Source organism: Branchiostoma floridae, chromosome 3 (assembly GCF_000003815.2).
Source record: "Branchiostoma floridae strain S238N-H82 chromosome 3, Bfl_VNyyK, whole genome shotgun sequence".
NCBI lineage: Eukaryota > Metazoa > Chordata > Leptocardii > Amphioxiformes > Branchiostomatidae > Branchiostoma > Branchiostoma floridae.
This window is the reverse complement of record NC_049981.1, coordinates 25200046-25212776: the sequence shown is the minus strand read 5'-3', so window position 1 is coordinate 25212776 and position 12731 is coordinate 25200046. Positions and strand designations below refer to the sequence as shown.

Sequence of the window (12731 nt, the reverse complement as noted above, 5' to 3'; positions counted from 1 at the left end):
ACTTCTGCATAATCTATGATGGTTGTAAACACCTTTACAGTCAAAGTGTTGACAGTCCAATCATTTACTAGTTATGAATAATGGCACTTAGAATTATGCTATAATGGCATAAATTATGCAAATAAGGAACTTATTAGCATAATTGGTATCTGTTAATGCTCCACCTGCCATAAAGTACATATTTTACATGTATTTGAGTCCTGGAAACATGCAAATATAGATTTCCTGCATTAATCATGCAAATCAAACCATTATTTGTATAAATTTGCACTCCATTATGTACATCTCTACTGATAATATTATGGAGATCTGTCATTCCTTTCTTCTGTTATTCTCCTCTGAAGATTTTGACAAAAGCCCCTGCAGTTCCAGAGCTGCAAGGGGGTCCAAACCTACACAATTCCTTCCTTACATCACAAACTATTAGCAACAAAAACATCCAAACCATAGCATGTTTAGGTCAAAAGATACAAACACCGGAAGTTCTGCTGCAACCATAGTCACATACCAGGGGGCAAAAAATCGACCTTGACCCTCATCTTCCCAGTTTCTATCCACTATCTAAATATCATTAACGTTACAATCCATTCAAAGGTTCTTGAGTTATGTTAACCAGAAATATGCAGAAACACAAACACACAATGCAGACAGACACACACACACACACACACACCTAAAACAATATCTCCATTTTTCATTATACTCAAGGCTGCCATACAACTACAACTACACTCAAGGCTACCACACTGTGCACTTCTACACCTAGTTTCATGGTATTTGGGATATTTTGCAAATAAGATTTAACAACATATTTTCCTACATTCAATATTTTCTGGTTATTTTGTTCGTCATTGGTACAATTTTTAAATCAACCTAAAATCAATGAGCTTCTGAATCCATAAAATTCACTTGCTGTGGCTTGATAGTACAGTAGATGTTTACAGTTCGACATACAACATGACACTGGCATAGGAGTCACATAGTGATGAATTATATATGATGGTCTCATCCCTTACTAGGAAATCTAAAAGGAATTGTAGCAACAAGAACGCAAAGTTCCACATGAGAATCATGAACTGTTGATTGTGATGTTGGCCACACTGTGTAATAGTAGATGTGGAAAATGAATATGGATGAAAATATATGTTGAGTGTTGGAACTTTGTTTTGTATCAAAAGTATCAAAGTGTTGTGAAAGACCAGGAATTATGGACTGGCCACTGTGATGTAGTTGTCATTCAACAACAAGACTCTTGTTCATTTTCTAGCAGCATTGCAGTTAAGCATCATGAGGTCCATTTCTGTATCTATCTAATGAAATATTTTCACCTGGGTACCATCCTATTTAGTTTACAGGGCTCTCATACTCGCTCCCTCATGAATTGTACTGTGCTGGAGTACAGGATGCCATTCAGGCTATATGTATTTGTATTCGTATGTATTTGCATTCTATATTACTTGAAGTAGTACCAGTGTGAACTAGACTTATTGTTGTACTATTAAGAGGCAAAACTTAAAAGTTGGACAGGGGTTGAAAAGAGGCGTGTCCTGTCACTCGTCTTGCTACATTATTTTCTTGTAACAAAGATGAAATAAATATTGTCATTTTGATGTGAGCAAATGAGTGGCGTTATTTATTTTTGGGATCATTAGATATTTAAAACTGTATGGTGATATAGAGGAGTCTCAGAAGTGTGGACATGATAGCTTAAATAGTCAAGTTGTGAGGCTGAGGCACGTGGAGACATCTGGTGAATACATTAAATTTTGTATTGATACTACTGCAGCATTCTACCGCCTTGCTGTTGCAGTACTGCAACTGTTCAATAGGAATTTTGATTCATGTAAAGAATGCTTCCAAGACCTGACATCTCAACATTTTCCATATTATTAAAGGAAAAACTGACAATGGACAGAGAAAACTCATAAGCCACAACATTTTGTCTGCCCTTTTAATTTTTAGTGCTAGGTGCCGTGACAATAAGGCTTTCTGTGGGCAAGTGTGATTACAAATTATCAAGTCAACTCAAATCGAGTCTGCCATATCCATCTCGTTATATGATGGAGGTACAGTTGTCCATTGTACAGTGGTCTTAAGGTAATACCAGTAATAACTTGACACATACAATTGTACAATACCAAGTATTTTGCAGTATACTGAATATTATCAACTTAAGGTACACAAATGATATGTTGCACTGATCAGGAACTTCTGTCAGATAAAGTTGTTTGCAATAATAGGACAAAAATAAAGTTAAATATGCACTTGAACTATTGGATTTGCTATAAGTCAAATTAACAGAAAAAATTGCTACAGAACATGTCTTTACTTTGTAACACTTTTTCACGGCTAAAAGATGTATATCTTGTAAAAACAGAAGAGTACCAATAGTGCATCAGCAACAATTCCTATGTCTTGCTTGTACCTAAAAAAAACAATTGAAAGTATTTCTTGAAATACCTGGAAGCAAACAAAAATATTAGAATACAGTCTAAGTGATAACCAGAGAGTTGCTTTCGAGTTTGCTGTGACAGTCTAAGGTTTACATATATTATACTTTGTTCCAGCTCCTGAGATTTGAACAGTTTTTCACATGTAGGTATTTTGGAGACAAGTTTAATTTATTACTAAGAGCTCCACTAGACACTGTCCTAGTTCCTATGCCAGCTTTCAGCACTCCATTCTGTTCAGCTGTTAGAGCAATGCATGAAGCTCCGCATATTATTCAGCAGTGCGTATCTGCTTCAGCGACACATTTTCTACTCAGCTCCTTTGTGTCACTGACTACTGTAAAGATACATTGTGTACAAATGTACACATTTTGACAAATAGCAAGTAGAATTCCCTTCTACTGTAAGTTTGTTACGACTTAAATAAGCATTGAATAAAATGACAAGATTTCCAGAATTCACTCGCGGTCTTTAAAAACTGAGTGTAAAACATTCTTCATCACATTAAGATTAAAATACAATGCAACATGTAATTAAAAGCACCATGTTTAGACTTAATAATCATGATTTTGTGTTTGAATAGTGGCTGCACAAGCATTTAGCTACAAAAACTTAATTTTTAAGACTAAAATGGTACAGGTAAAATCTATGACTTAGCAGTTTGAGGTTTCACACTCATACTGTATACTGTGGGTACTGCTAGTTTATACATGGGCCTGGGATGAGGGGGTGGGGGGCTGTCGCTAGTCCTCTGGAGACAGTCCACATTTCCTGCGGAATTCTTGACCTCGTTCATGGATCCACTTATTGGACACTGTAATACAGTGGAAAAATCAAGACAGTGTGATTAAAATTTGGCTGACTTTTTGATGGTTTGAGCTTCTTATCAGAAATTTCTTTTCAAGCAGTAAAATTCTGCCATGTTGGTTTTAACTTTATGGGTTGGAAGGATTTGCAATTGATTTTTGGTCTGATTGTTTCATGGCTTTCTGTCCATTTTAAACCAAGCTTGAAATCTGTTTCATCATCATAAAATTGGCAAAAATTTCACAATCCTGCCTATGGCTAACTGAAATTGCCACTTAAAAACACAACATAACTGAAATTGTTACTTGAAAACACAATAACATGTAACTGAAAGTTGGCAATATTGCATGTCCACCTACCCCATTTACTTCCTACCAGGACAGGACAGGCAGCATGTCTGGTCAGCATGTCGCCCTCCCCATTCTTAAACAAGTTGTACCAGAACGCGCCAGCTCCCTGAAATAGAGATCAACCATGTGTTACAGTTTTCATCCAGGCGTCTCCCTAAGCAATGGAATTCCACATGTGTGTGTGCCACAGATACTTTGACATATAAGCTTTAGAACCTAGTGTGACAAACTTCAAGTTAGTTAGTTACAAAATACACACTAAGTCTTGTGAAGACATTAAAAAAAGCATTGAATTATGAGTATATTTTGATCACACAACACTCCTAAACCACCAGTCACCATCTTCAAATGATCGTTGATTTACAAACCCTATAACATTATTTCATTATTTTGATTATTCCCTACCTTTTCTGGCACTAGTCTAGCACCAACTTGTGGGAAAACAGTGGCCCCACCAGCTTCCACATCACTCATCTGTAAGGATGGAGGGACAAAATATTGTAGACATTCTTTTTACAAGTAAAAACGGGTAGGCATCAGTCAGAATCCTAAAACATAAACTCCATTTTAACATTTATCTGCCGGGTTACATATATCCACCACTCTGGAAAAACAGGTGTGCGTGCATGATGTGAAGGCCTGGGCACTCTGCCATCCACCACGCAATTCAAGTTTCACGGAATCAGCAAGCCGGAGTTCAGGTCCAGGTCACAACACAACTGACAAAAAAGTTGCATCCTTTTCATGGGGACGTAAAGTCAGTAGCCCTGTGTGTGAGGGAGCTTTTGGCACCAGACTCAAATATTAAAAAAATCTGCATGTAAAACTAGGAACACACTTACATGTATTAAGAAGAGTGAAGGTGTCCTGGTTTGCTTGGCCAAAAAAAATTAGCCATAGCCAAGTTGCATTTTACTGGTAGTACCACTAGCTACATCAAAAAGCATCCTCAGTTGAGTATGAATACTTTTATTACCATGCGTTGAAAACAGTGTGTTTGAGAGATCTCGAGGACAGAAGCCCCCAGGGAAACGTTGCATTAAAGATCTTAGAGACACATTTTTGAGGGTGGATGTATGTGACCTGGCAGAACTATGTTAGTAGATGTGACAGTATAGATGGATACAAGTCCGGAACATTCAGGAATGATTTCCTTGGATTGTTCTATAATAATTGTATTCATAGGGTGTAATTGGTAAGACTAGTCTGCAAACAAAGACACAAACTGGTGTTCCACTGTGAAACTTTTAGTACGAGATAAAAGATTGTTCATACCGGTAGTAGAAAAATGCACACATGGATAAAAAAAGTCCAGAGGCAAAGTCTCCAGTAGCAAGAAAAAATAGACTGCCTTTGGCATGCTCAGGTGAACGTCACCTCGTCATTGTAGGAGTTCACTCCGGTAGGACTCAGTGCGCCGTTGTCTGGTGGAGTACATCCTGATTACAGAGCAGCTGAGCCTATTTCTTTTAGATTTGGGGCAATTTTTTCATACATTGCATTCTGCAACAAATAACTCTAAAAACTAGAGTTGGTTATGTGTAAATTTTGTTCTCCTATATTTGTCAAAATTCCACAAACAAGAAATAACCAAAAGAAAAATTGACCAAAACACAAATTCTGCTGAAAAGCGACATCAGACTGCGCTGTAAACCAGTAAATGTCAATAAATTTCACAAAATCCCGGAGGATTGTCAATTTGAATCAGTATGATAGCTCAATATTCAATTTTATATGTCAAGCCTTGACCTGTTGTTTAAACACTGATCATGATCCTTGGTGCACTCAGTGGTAGTCCAATTGCAAGACCCTCTGTATCTGAATCTGTATCTATATAGCCAGTATAACAGCCCTTTGGCATAACAGAACACACCAGCTTCTGTATCAGTATCAATATAGCTGGTATAATCGCCCTTTGGCATAACACACCAGCTTCTGTATCAGTATCAATATAGCTGGTATAACCGCCCTTTGGCATAACACACCAGCTTCTGTATCAGTATCAATATAGCTGGTATAACAGCCCTTTGGCATAACACACCAGCTTTGCAGGAACGCGGCACGGCAGCAGCTGGTTACTAGTACATATTACACTGAACGACCTGTTACAACTAACATTTGCACATCTATATGCAAGTTTTCTTTAAAACTCTCCATCGAAGATGCTTGGTGATAACAATTCCACCCTACGATAGTTCTGGGAAAATACAAATTTTTGATCCTAGCTTGTTAACTCTGATACTCGAAGGCATGACTATTCCTTCTTTTTTTAACAGTGTCCTCTCAAAAGCAAGGCAGCACTCTGGACTAACTGAGATTGAAACTATGTTGGGTCTAACAAAATATGGTTGCGCAGCACAACTGGCCAACTGGGTGCTTCTAACTCAGTATACTTAGTAACGTTGATTCCCCCAGTTTACAGGTATCTGCAGTCGAGTGCCTAAAGAATCTACTGTTCAGAGGGTTGCTTGAAGCATGATTTAAAGAAGGCTCAACCAAACACACTTTTCTACAAGTGGTAGACAAATGTCTGTTAGTCACATATTTGACTGACACAACATAAAAAAAACAACAACACAAACAACTATTAGGTGAAATACTAGAGTTACTTATCTACTGCAATGCATGAAATGGTATGCCCTTTATGTTAATCATGCAATCTTTTGTGGCAAGTTTTCAATAAGTTGGTATTTCTTCTTTTCTGTTACAAAGATTGGGAAATTATGATAATACAACATAAAAATTAGTACAGTTGACACAGACAGACAGATTGAGGAAAAACCTATAAGTAGGCCTGAAATTGTGTGTCATGTTTGTAAATGAAAAACATTGTCAGAGCAGTTTTTGTTGAAAATTGTAACACTATTTGATTGATTTGATTTATTTGGCCTGCTGATGATATGGGCGTCGCAGCTGAGCTCGCAAAAATGGGTTACCGTGTTGCCGCTTCAAAAACGGGGCAAGAGAACTCACATAGAACAGCATGGTAGCAATTCTGTTTCCTGTCCCTAGGCTTTTGAACGCATTAACCTCTTCTTTCTAAAGGAGGGGAAGAAAACCACATGCAAAATGTTACATCTTAAATAACATCACTGCTAGTCTTACACAAACCCAGCAAAATGAATACATGTTCTGCTAGACAAAGTCCTAGTCTGGTATCCATCTCAATCTAGCTCTGGTTCATTTCTCCAAAACCTTTCCTTGCCAAACTGTCTGGCGTCCGTTAACTGAGAAAAGATTGGCAATTGAATATTGGAGAGGTCTGATTGGCTCCAAGTTACACAGTACTTAGAACAGTGTTCAAAAGTATGTTACTCTGCTTCTGAAAATATTTGATTTCTGAATAAGGACTAAACATTTCAATGGGACAGATTCAAGACTGTGGAGAAGCATTCAGAGGAACAAACCAAGGCTGGAGAATAGGATGGATACTGGGCTAGATTGTCCAGCTGGTTCATTCATTTCAATGGGTTCATGTAAACACTAACGTGACTCGGATGCAAAGAAGTCAGACGCAGCCACCAGCACAGGAGCGATGTGGATATCAAAAAAAATTTCTTAGTAACCCTCTACCAAAGTCGATATACCAGATGCCATGCCATCTTAAAGATATGAAATGTATCAAGTAAGTGCTGAGGAATTGAAAAGATTCAAAGATGCATTTTACAGGTTCCTTGCTGGCTGACAATGTCTTGCTTCTTGCACCCCTTTTACCACGTCACGTCACTCAAGAAAGACTCACATAAAACAGCATTGTAGCAATTCTGTTGCCTTCCTTGGGGTCAAATGCACTCTTCTCCTCTTTCTACGTGATGTTGGAGGGAGGGGGTGCAAAAGAAAAGACATGGGGATTGAAATGAGCTTTTTAATCAGCCACAGGGTAGTGAGGAACATGTCAAATTGTCGCATGCAAAATTATACCAAATAAAGGATTGAATTACTGTAGGTATCTGTAGGATAGGTTGACAGCAAAATAATGTGGTATGTTTCAGTCCCTTCGAATCATTACGTCACTTTATCATTGCATCGTAACAGCTTCTGGCAGGCATTTTTTTCTACGAAAAATCTTTAAATACAGATGCAGTTTCACACATACCTACAACTATCACAACTGCAATGCTACAACATTCTACAAAGTGGCAGGCTCTGATGTTGGCATAACTTTTCCTCTTCGTGTACGGACTTCAATGGACTGACAAAAAGATCATGCTACTTACTCTTGCAAAATCAAAGTGCGGTTCATAGTGTCCACCCATGCCATAGTTGACAACCTGTGTGAGGGTAAATCATGTAGTTTTAATGTACATACATTTTACATGTCTCTAGATCTGTACTGATCCAACAGGGTACATAATAGGACTGCCTCCAGCTTTAAATTTTGTTTCAATTCCACTCATTTTTTCCAGCTGTTTTTGTTGATTTTTCTGGTTAAACGTGTCATTTTAAGTTTATGAAAATAGATTTTCAACAGTTTTATGACATTCAGGTTTTCAGGACGGATGGGGTAATATTTTTTTCGTCTCAACCATCAAATTTCCGTCCTAGGACAAAGGGACGGGTCCTGGAGACAGTCCTGGTACATACAAAATTTAATGTAATCATGTAGCATAGAAACAGCATTATACTTTTTGCTGAAGTGAGTCCAAGAACCAATTGCAAGAGATCAAATTAATATGGCCTAACACTACTGGCAAGATCTTGTAAAAGCCCACTCCTTCTCCATAGAGCATTTTAATTTACTAATAGTAATAATATGATAATGAAGGAGGCAGGTGCTGACCATCAAGCTGGCGTCAATGCATGGTTTGTAACTGAAGCGTATAATTCAACCGTACACAGAATTTATGTATTTTATCAGCGAGTAATCAAGTATTCTTTTTATGAGTTGTAGACAATCAACTGTTTCTCAACATTGGTTACTGTATATCCGAGGGTCAGATCTTTCATCTTTGAAAACTCTTGACCCATGATTTACAGAAATGCAAATAGGTACACCAACAAGGCATCATGTGAAAACACTCTACATGTACAAAGTTCTGAGGAAGGTAGTTGGTGTTTACCTGTAACTCTTCTGCTGTCTCCATGGTAAGACCTGTCACATCCTCTACTCTCTGGTTCACTCGGCGAATCACCTTGTGTTCCCAGCCCTGGAGCCATGCACTGTACAATAAATAAAGATACAAAGTAAATCTTTTACTAAAGCTGAATAAGTTATCAGAGCTCATATTTTATGTGATCAGTCAAATTCCAATCAATTATCTATCGACGACTGCCAGATTATTTGACAGGGAAGAGCATACAAGAGCTAGAATAGGATACCAGTCTATGCTTGGGCGGGGGCCTCAAACATTTATTTTCAAAACAAAATGCTGCAAGTGGCATGCCAAGAATAAAGTACACAATGCTGCATATCAACATTTCAACCCTCATGGGGGTGTTTATCAAGAGTATAAATGGGAAATAAAAGAAATGTTGGAAGCTTGAAAACAAATCATGTGTCTGTATTAGAGCTTTCTCCAAGAAGGTTGTAAAAACAACAGAGGCCATAGGAATCTTAAGACTTTAAACAGAAGTCTACACTTATAGTAACATCAAATGTTTCTACCATGTAGTTGAAGTACACCTTGGATCTAACAAATAAATATCAAAGACAGACAATTCTACAATATCAAGAAGGACTAAAATTAGCCAAGCAGCAAACTCATGCAGGATGCACAGATTAGTTTAATTTTAGTTATAAATATAATGCTACAACAACAACATACCATAAAGGTTAGCTTCAAAGCAAAATAAGCCATAGTATACGTGAGATCATCAACTGATGATGGTGTAATAGTTGCCACTACTACAATCTGCTCTCCTTGTGTGTGTCTTTGTATATCTGTCAGGGTAGATGTATATTGCAATCTGGCAGAATTGCCTATTCTGCTGCTAGAGATCGTGATCATACTTTCCATCAACAGATAGGGATCTCCTCCACTATAATAAAGTACAATTCATGTCACTTAAGATTGATGGACTGACTTGGAATTCAGGATTTATAAATCTGTGACACCACTGTAACACATTCCTAGCATCCTGATGATGGTGATCTCTGTTGACAAAGACTCCGACTAGCCATGGGACATCTACTAGAAGAATCGACAATCCTTCCAGATTGCAATCGCTACCCTGACATATATGTCTGCTGGAAAGAAACTGCACAGGCAAGTTAGCAATAATGGTCAGTCTGAATATATAGTTTGATCTCTGAGAAGGGAGAGTATTGGTGAGCATAAAGGGCAATGTTACAAGAGTGAAAGAAAAAAAATTGTATCATTGGTTAAGAGCCAATATGAATTTCTTGCGTAATGATAGCCATTTCACCTGATAGCTAGCCAGAAAATAAAGTACAAAATGTAGTTATAACAAAATGGCATTCTTCATATCAGATATGTGTGTTGACTGTACTTGTTGTATATGTGAAAAATATGAGTTTGGGCAGGGGAGGGTGGTTTATTCATGTACCAGCAGACGAAACAAGAGTGTTATTCTCCTTTTTCCTTATTGCAGGAAACTGTTAAAACCCAGGGCCACTTACACAAATCTTGGGAGCATAAAAGCCCTATTCACAATGGGGTTTGATAAACTGGAATTACTTTTGAACAAACCTGACATAAACAGGGTACATTTGTGAATGTGAACGTTTAAATCAGTTTTAAATTGGATTTATCTCTTGATTTGGTTTAAGTCAGTTGAGAATAAACCATTTCAAATTCGATGAGGGTACATCGTGTTCACAAAATCTAACCAGTTTGAACTGAAAGTTGACCAAAATCTAATCAAAATATGATTCAAAAACCCCACTGTGAACAATGCGAGCCCAAGACTTGCCACCAAACAAACCAGTTTTTCTGGATGTGTGAGGCACTCACCTCTTACTTATTCTGTAGAAAGCAGGTTCATACTGTCCCGTGATTAAATTTCGCGCAGTCGAACGTCTAAGCTAGGGAAGGATACGGGAAGAATCGTTAGTTAGTGATGAAATGCTGGAAAGCTGTACGTTCAGATCCCTATCACAATCACTCACCTCTTGCTAATGCGGTAGGATGCGTGTTCTAACTCCCCTGTAATGGAATTTTGGATTGTAGCTCGTCGTAACTGGAGGGGAGACAGAGGTGAGTATGATGAGGCAATGTGCAGAACATCAACTTTGACATGAACAGCGGTGGTATGCAGCCATGTTATAACATCAGTTAGGGCTGCATACTGAAACGTAGTGTCAAGGACTGTGGCTTACTTACAAGTCTGTACCTGTACCTGCACCTGAACGATGCAACAAAGTAACCTGGCAGGCTGTCTTTATAAAATGTCATTAAGCAGTCTTGATATTTGTTTGAACTTGAAAAGAATGTTCACTCATAGAGGATCTCAAATAAAATATGATGTTGATTTTGATGACCACGTAATGTTTTTGTTGTGGTAGGAATTACACGTCCTTGGTAACAAAATTTGTGTATACATGTACTTCAGTTTAACTTCTTTTAGGTATATTGACATCTATTGTGTCTGCCTAAACAATTTTTGTGGTATCATACCAGTACGCAGCCCAACATTCACTTGTACACCTGTCAGTTACAGCTGCAGCCAAGACAAACAAAAAAACAAACAACTTATTTCTGGACCTTGTTTACCCCCAATAATGTCATAACATATCAAACACCAAGACAGGGGTGGCTTACCATACAAGTATGTGTGGCAGCCTTTTGCAGTTCCAGTAAATGCTTTGCACACTAGCCTGTTATAAAATCTCTCACAGTCAGGGGCTAATTGAGCATTTCCCCCAGAAGGCTTGTTAGTCAGGCAGGCCGCTAGGAGCAAGATTTAGTCAGCCTACTTTGAGCATGGAATGAAGTTAGCAATTGTAATTATAATTTTTAGCATTTCTAATTTCATGAACTAACTTGTGAAAAAAAGCATCCCTGTTTCCTTTTCTCAAACATGCAATGAATGACAATAATAAATAGAGAAGTGATTATGGTTCCCTCATATTTGATACCTGAAGCTGTAATATTTTGTATCACTTTTCTGCTATTTTGAATTTTTTTTATGTTCCCACATTGTACTGTGCTTTCTTCTAGTAAGTTTACAAAAACATGCTGTAAGTGAACAATTTTAACAACAGTGTTCCACAACAATATGACCCCGATTTATACATAAAACAAATATCCAAGTCAAGCGTTTTTAGTTCAAAACAATAACAACATGATGTCTTTTTATAAATACACTTTTAATAGAACAATTTTACTCCTCATTTTATCTCTCAAAGATTAAATTAATAAGTGACATTAATTGTACATCATGTCATTTGATCCCACAGATAACAGGAAATTAATTAGAAAAACACATGATCAGTTCAGTTCAGTTCAATTCAAGACATATTACAAAACAAAGCAAACATCAGTGATAGTTAGTGACACTTCAACACAGTGAATGTGGGTATCCAAATATCATGATGACCAACACCTATCCAACATGGATTTTTCTTTCAATGTAAAAAGAAAGGAGAAAAAGGACTTTGAATTAAAAAAAAAGTAGACACAAACAGAGACGGAGACGTACCCGTGGCTGAGCCAGATCTTTGATGACCTTCATCTCCGGATCAGTCAGGATGTTGTGGAAGATCCACATCTTGGGCTTGTCGAAGACCTGCTCCAGCTTCTGGGGTGCCAGCAGCAGACGTGGGTGGTTGTTGTTGGTGAAGTACCGGCACTTCAGGTGCTTTGCCCTCGAAGGGGTCTAAGAGGAGAAGGTAGGAAAAGAATACAACATTAGCTGTTAAAACTGTTTCTGAAGATAGCAAGGATTAATTCCTTAAACTTAAAGAAGATACTTCATTGATGAAGAGAATTTCCAGTGCATCAAATCTTTTCCACTCTCATTCTTGTTGCATTATTCGATGAAAAAGTCTCAATAGTAAGACCTTTTGGGGGACTGAGTAGGTATGGGACATTGAAAGTTGTTGAAAGATATTGTGAGATGTCACAATTGTCAACATTGTAAGACAAATGCATAAAAAAGTAGGCAGTACTGTAAATGTTTGTCAGTAGTAGTGTAAATTGTGAATGTTTGCAGCACATTGTAC

General features: G+C 37.7%; 1 protein-coding gene across 5 annotated transcripts in view; it reads right to left on the bottom strand.

The window, feature by feature from the left end:
- Positions 1-1935: 1935 nt before the first annotated feature.
- Positions 1936-12731, bottom strand: part of LOC118412738 (prolyl 4-hydroxylase subunit alpha-1-like) — a 28384-nt gene continuing 17588 nt past the window's right edge. For 2 of the 5 annotated variants that reach the window (XM_035815770.1, XM_035815776.1), the window contains exons 8-15: positions 12209-12385; positions 10677-10747; positions 8668-8767; positions 7825-7878; positions 6581-6646; positions 4013-4081; positions 3617-3713; positions 1938-3264 (exon numbers count right to left, since the gene is read on the bottom strand). In XM_035815770.1, the coding sequence (XP_035671663.1) occupies positions 3194-3264; positions 3617-3713; positions 4013-4081; positions 6581-6646; positions 7825-7878; positions 8668-8767; positions 10677-10747; positions 12209-12385 (705 nt within the window). In that variant the 3' untranslated portion in view covers positions 1938-3193. Of the gene's footprint in view, positions 3265-3616; positions 3714-4012; positions 4082-6580; positions 6647-7349; positions 7413-7824; positions 7879-8667; positions 8768-10521; positions 10593-10676; positions 10748-12208; positions 12386-12731 lie in introns of all 5 variants that reach the window. The other 3 variants (XM_035815771.1, XM_035815773.1, XM_035815772.1) reach the window with 3 other exon arrangements.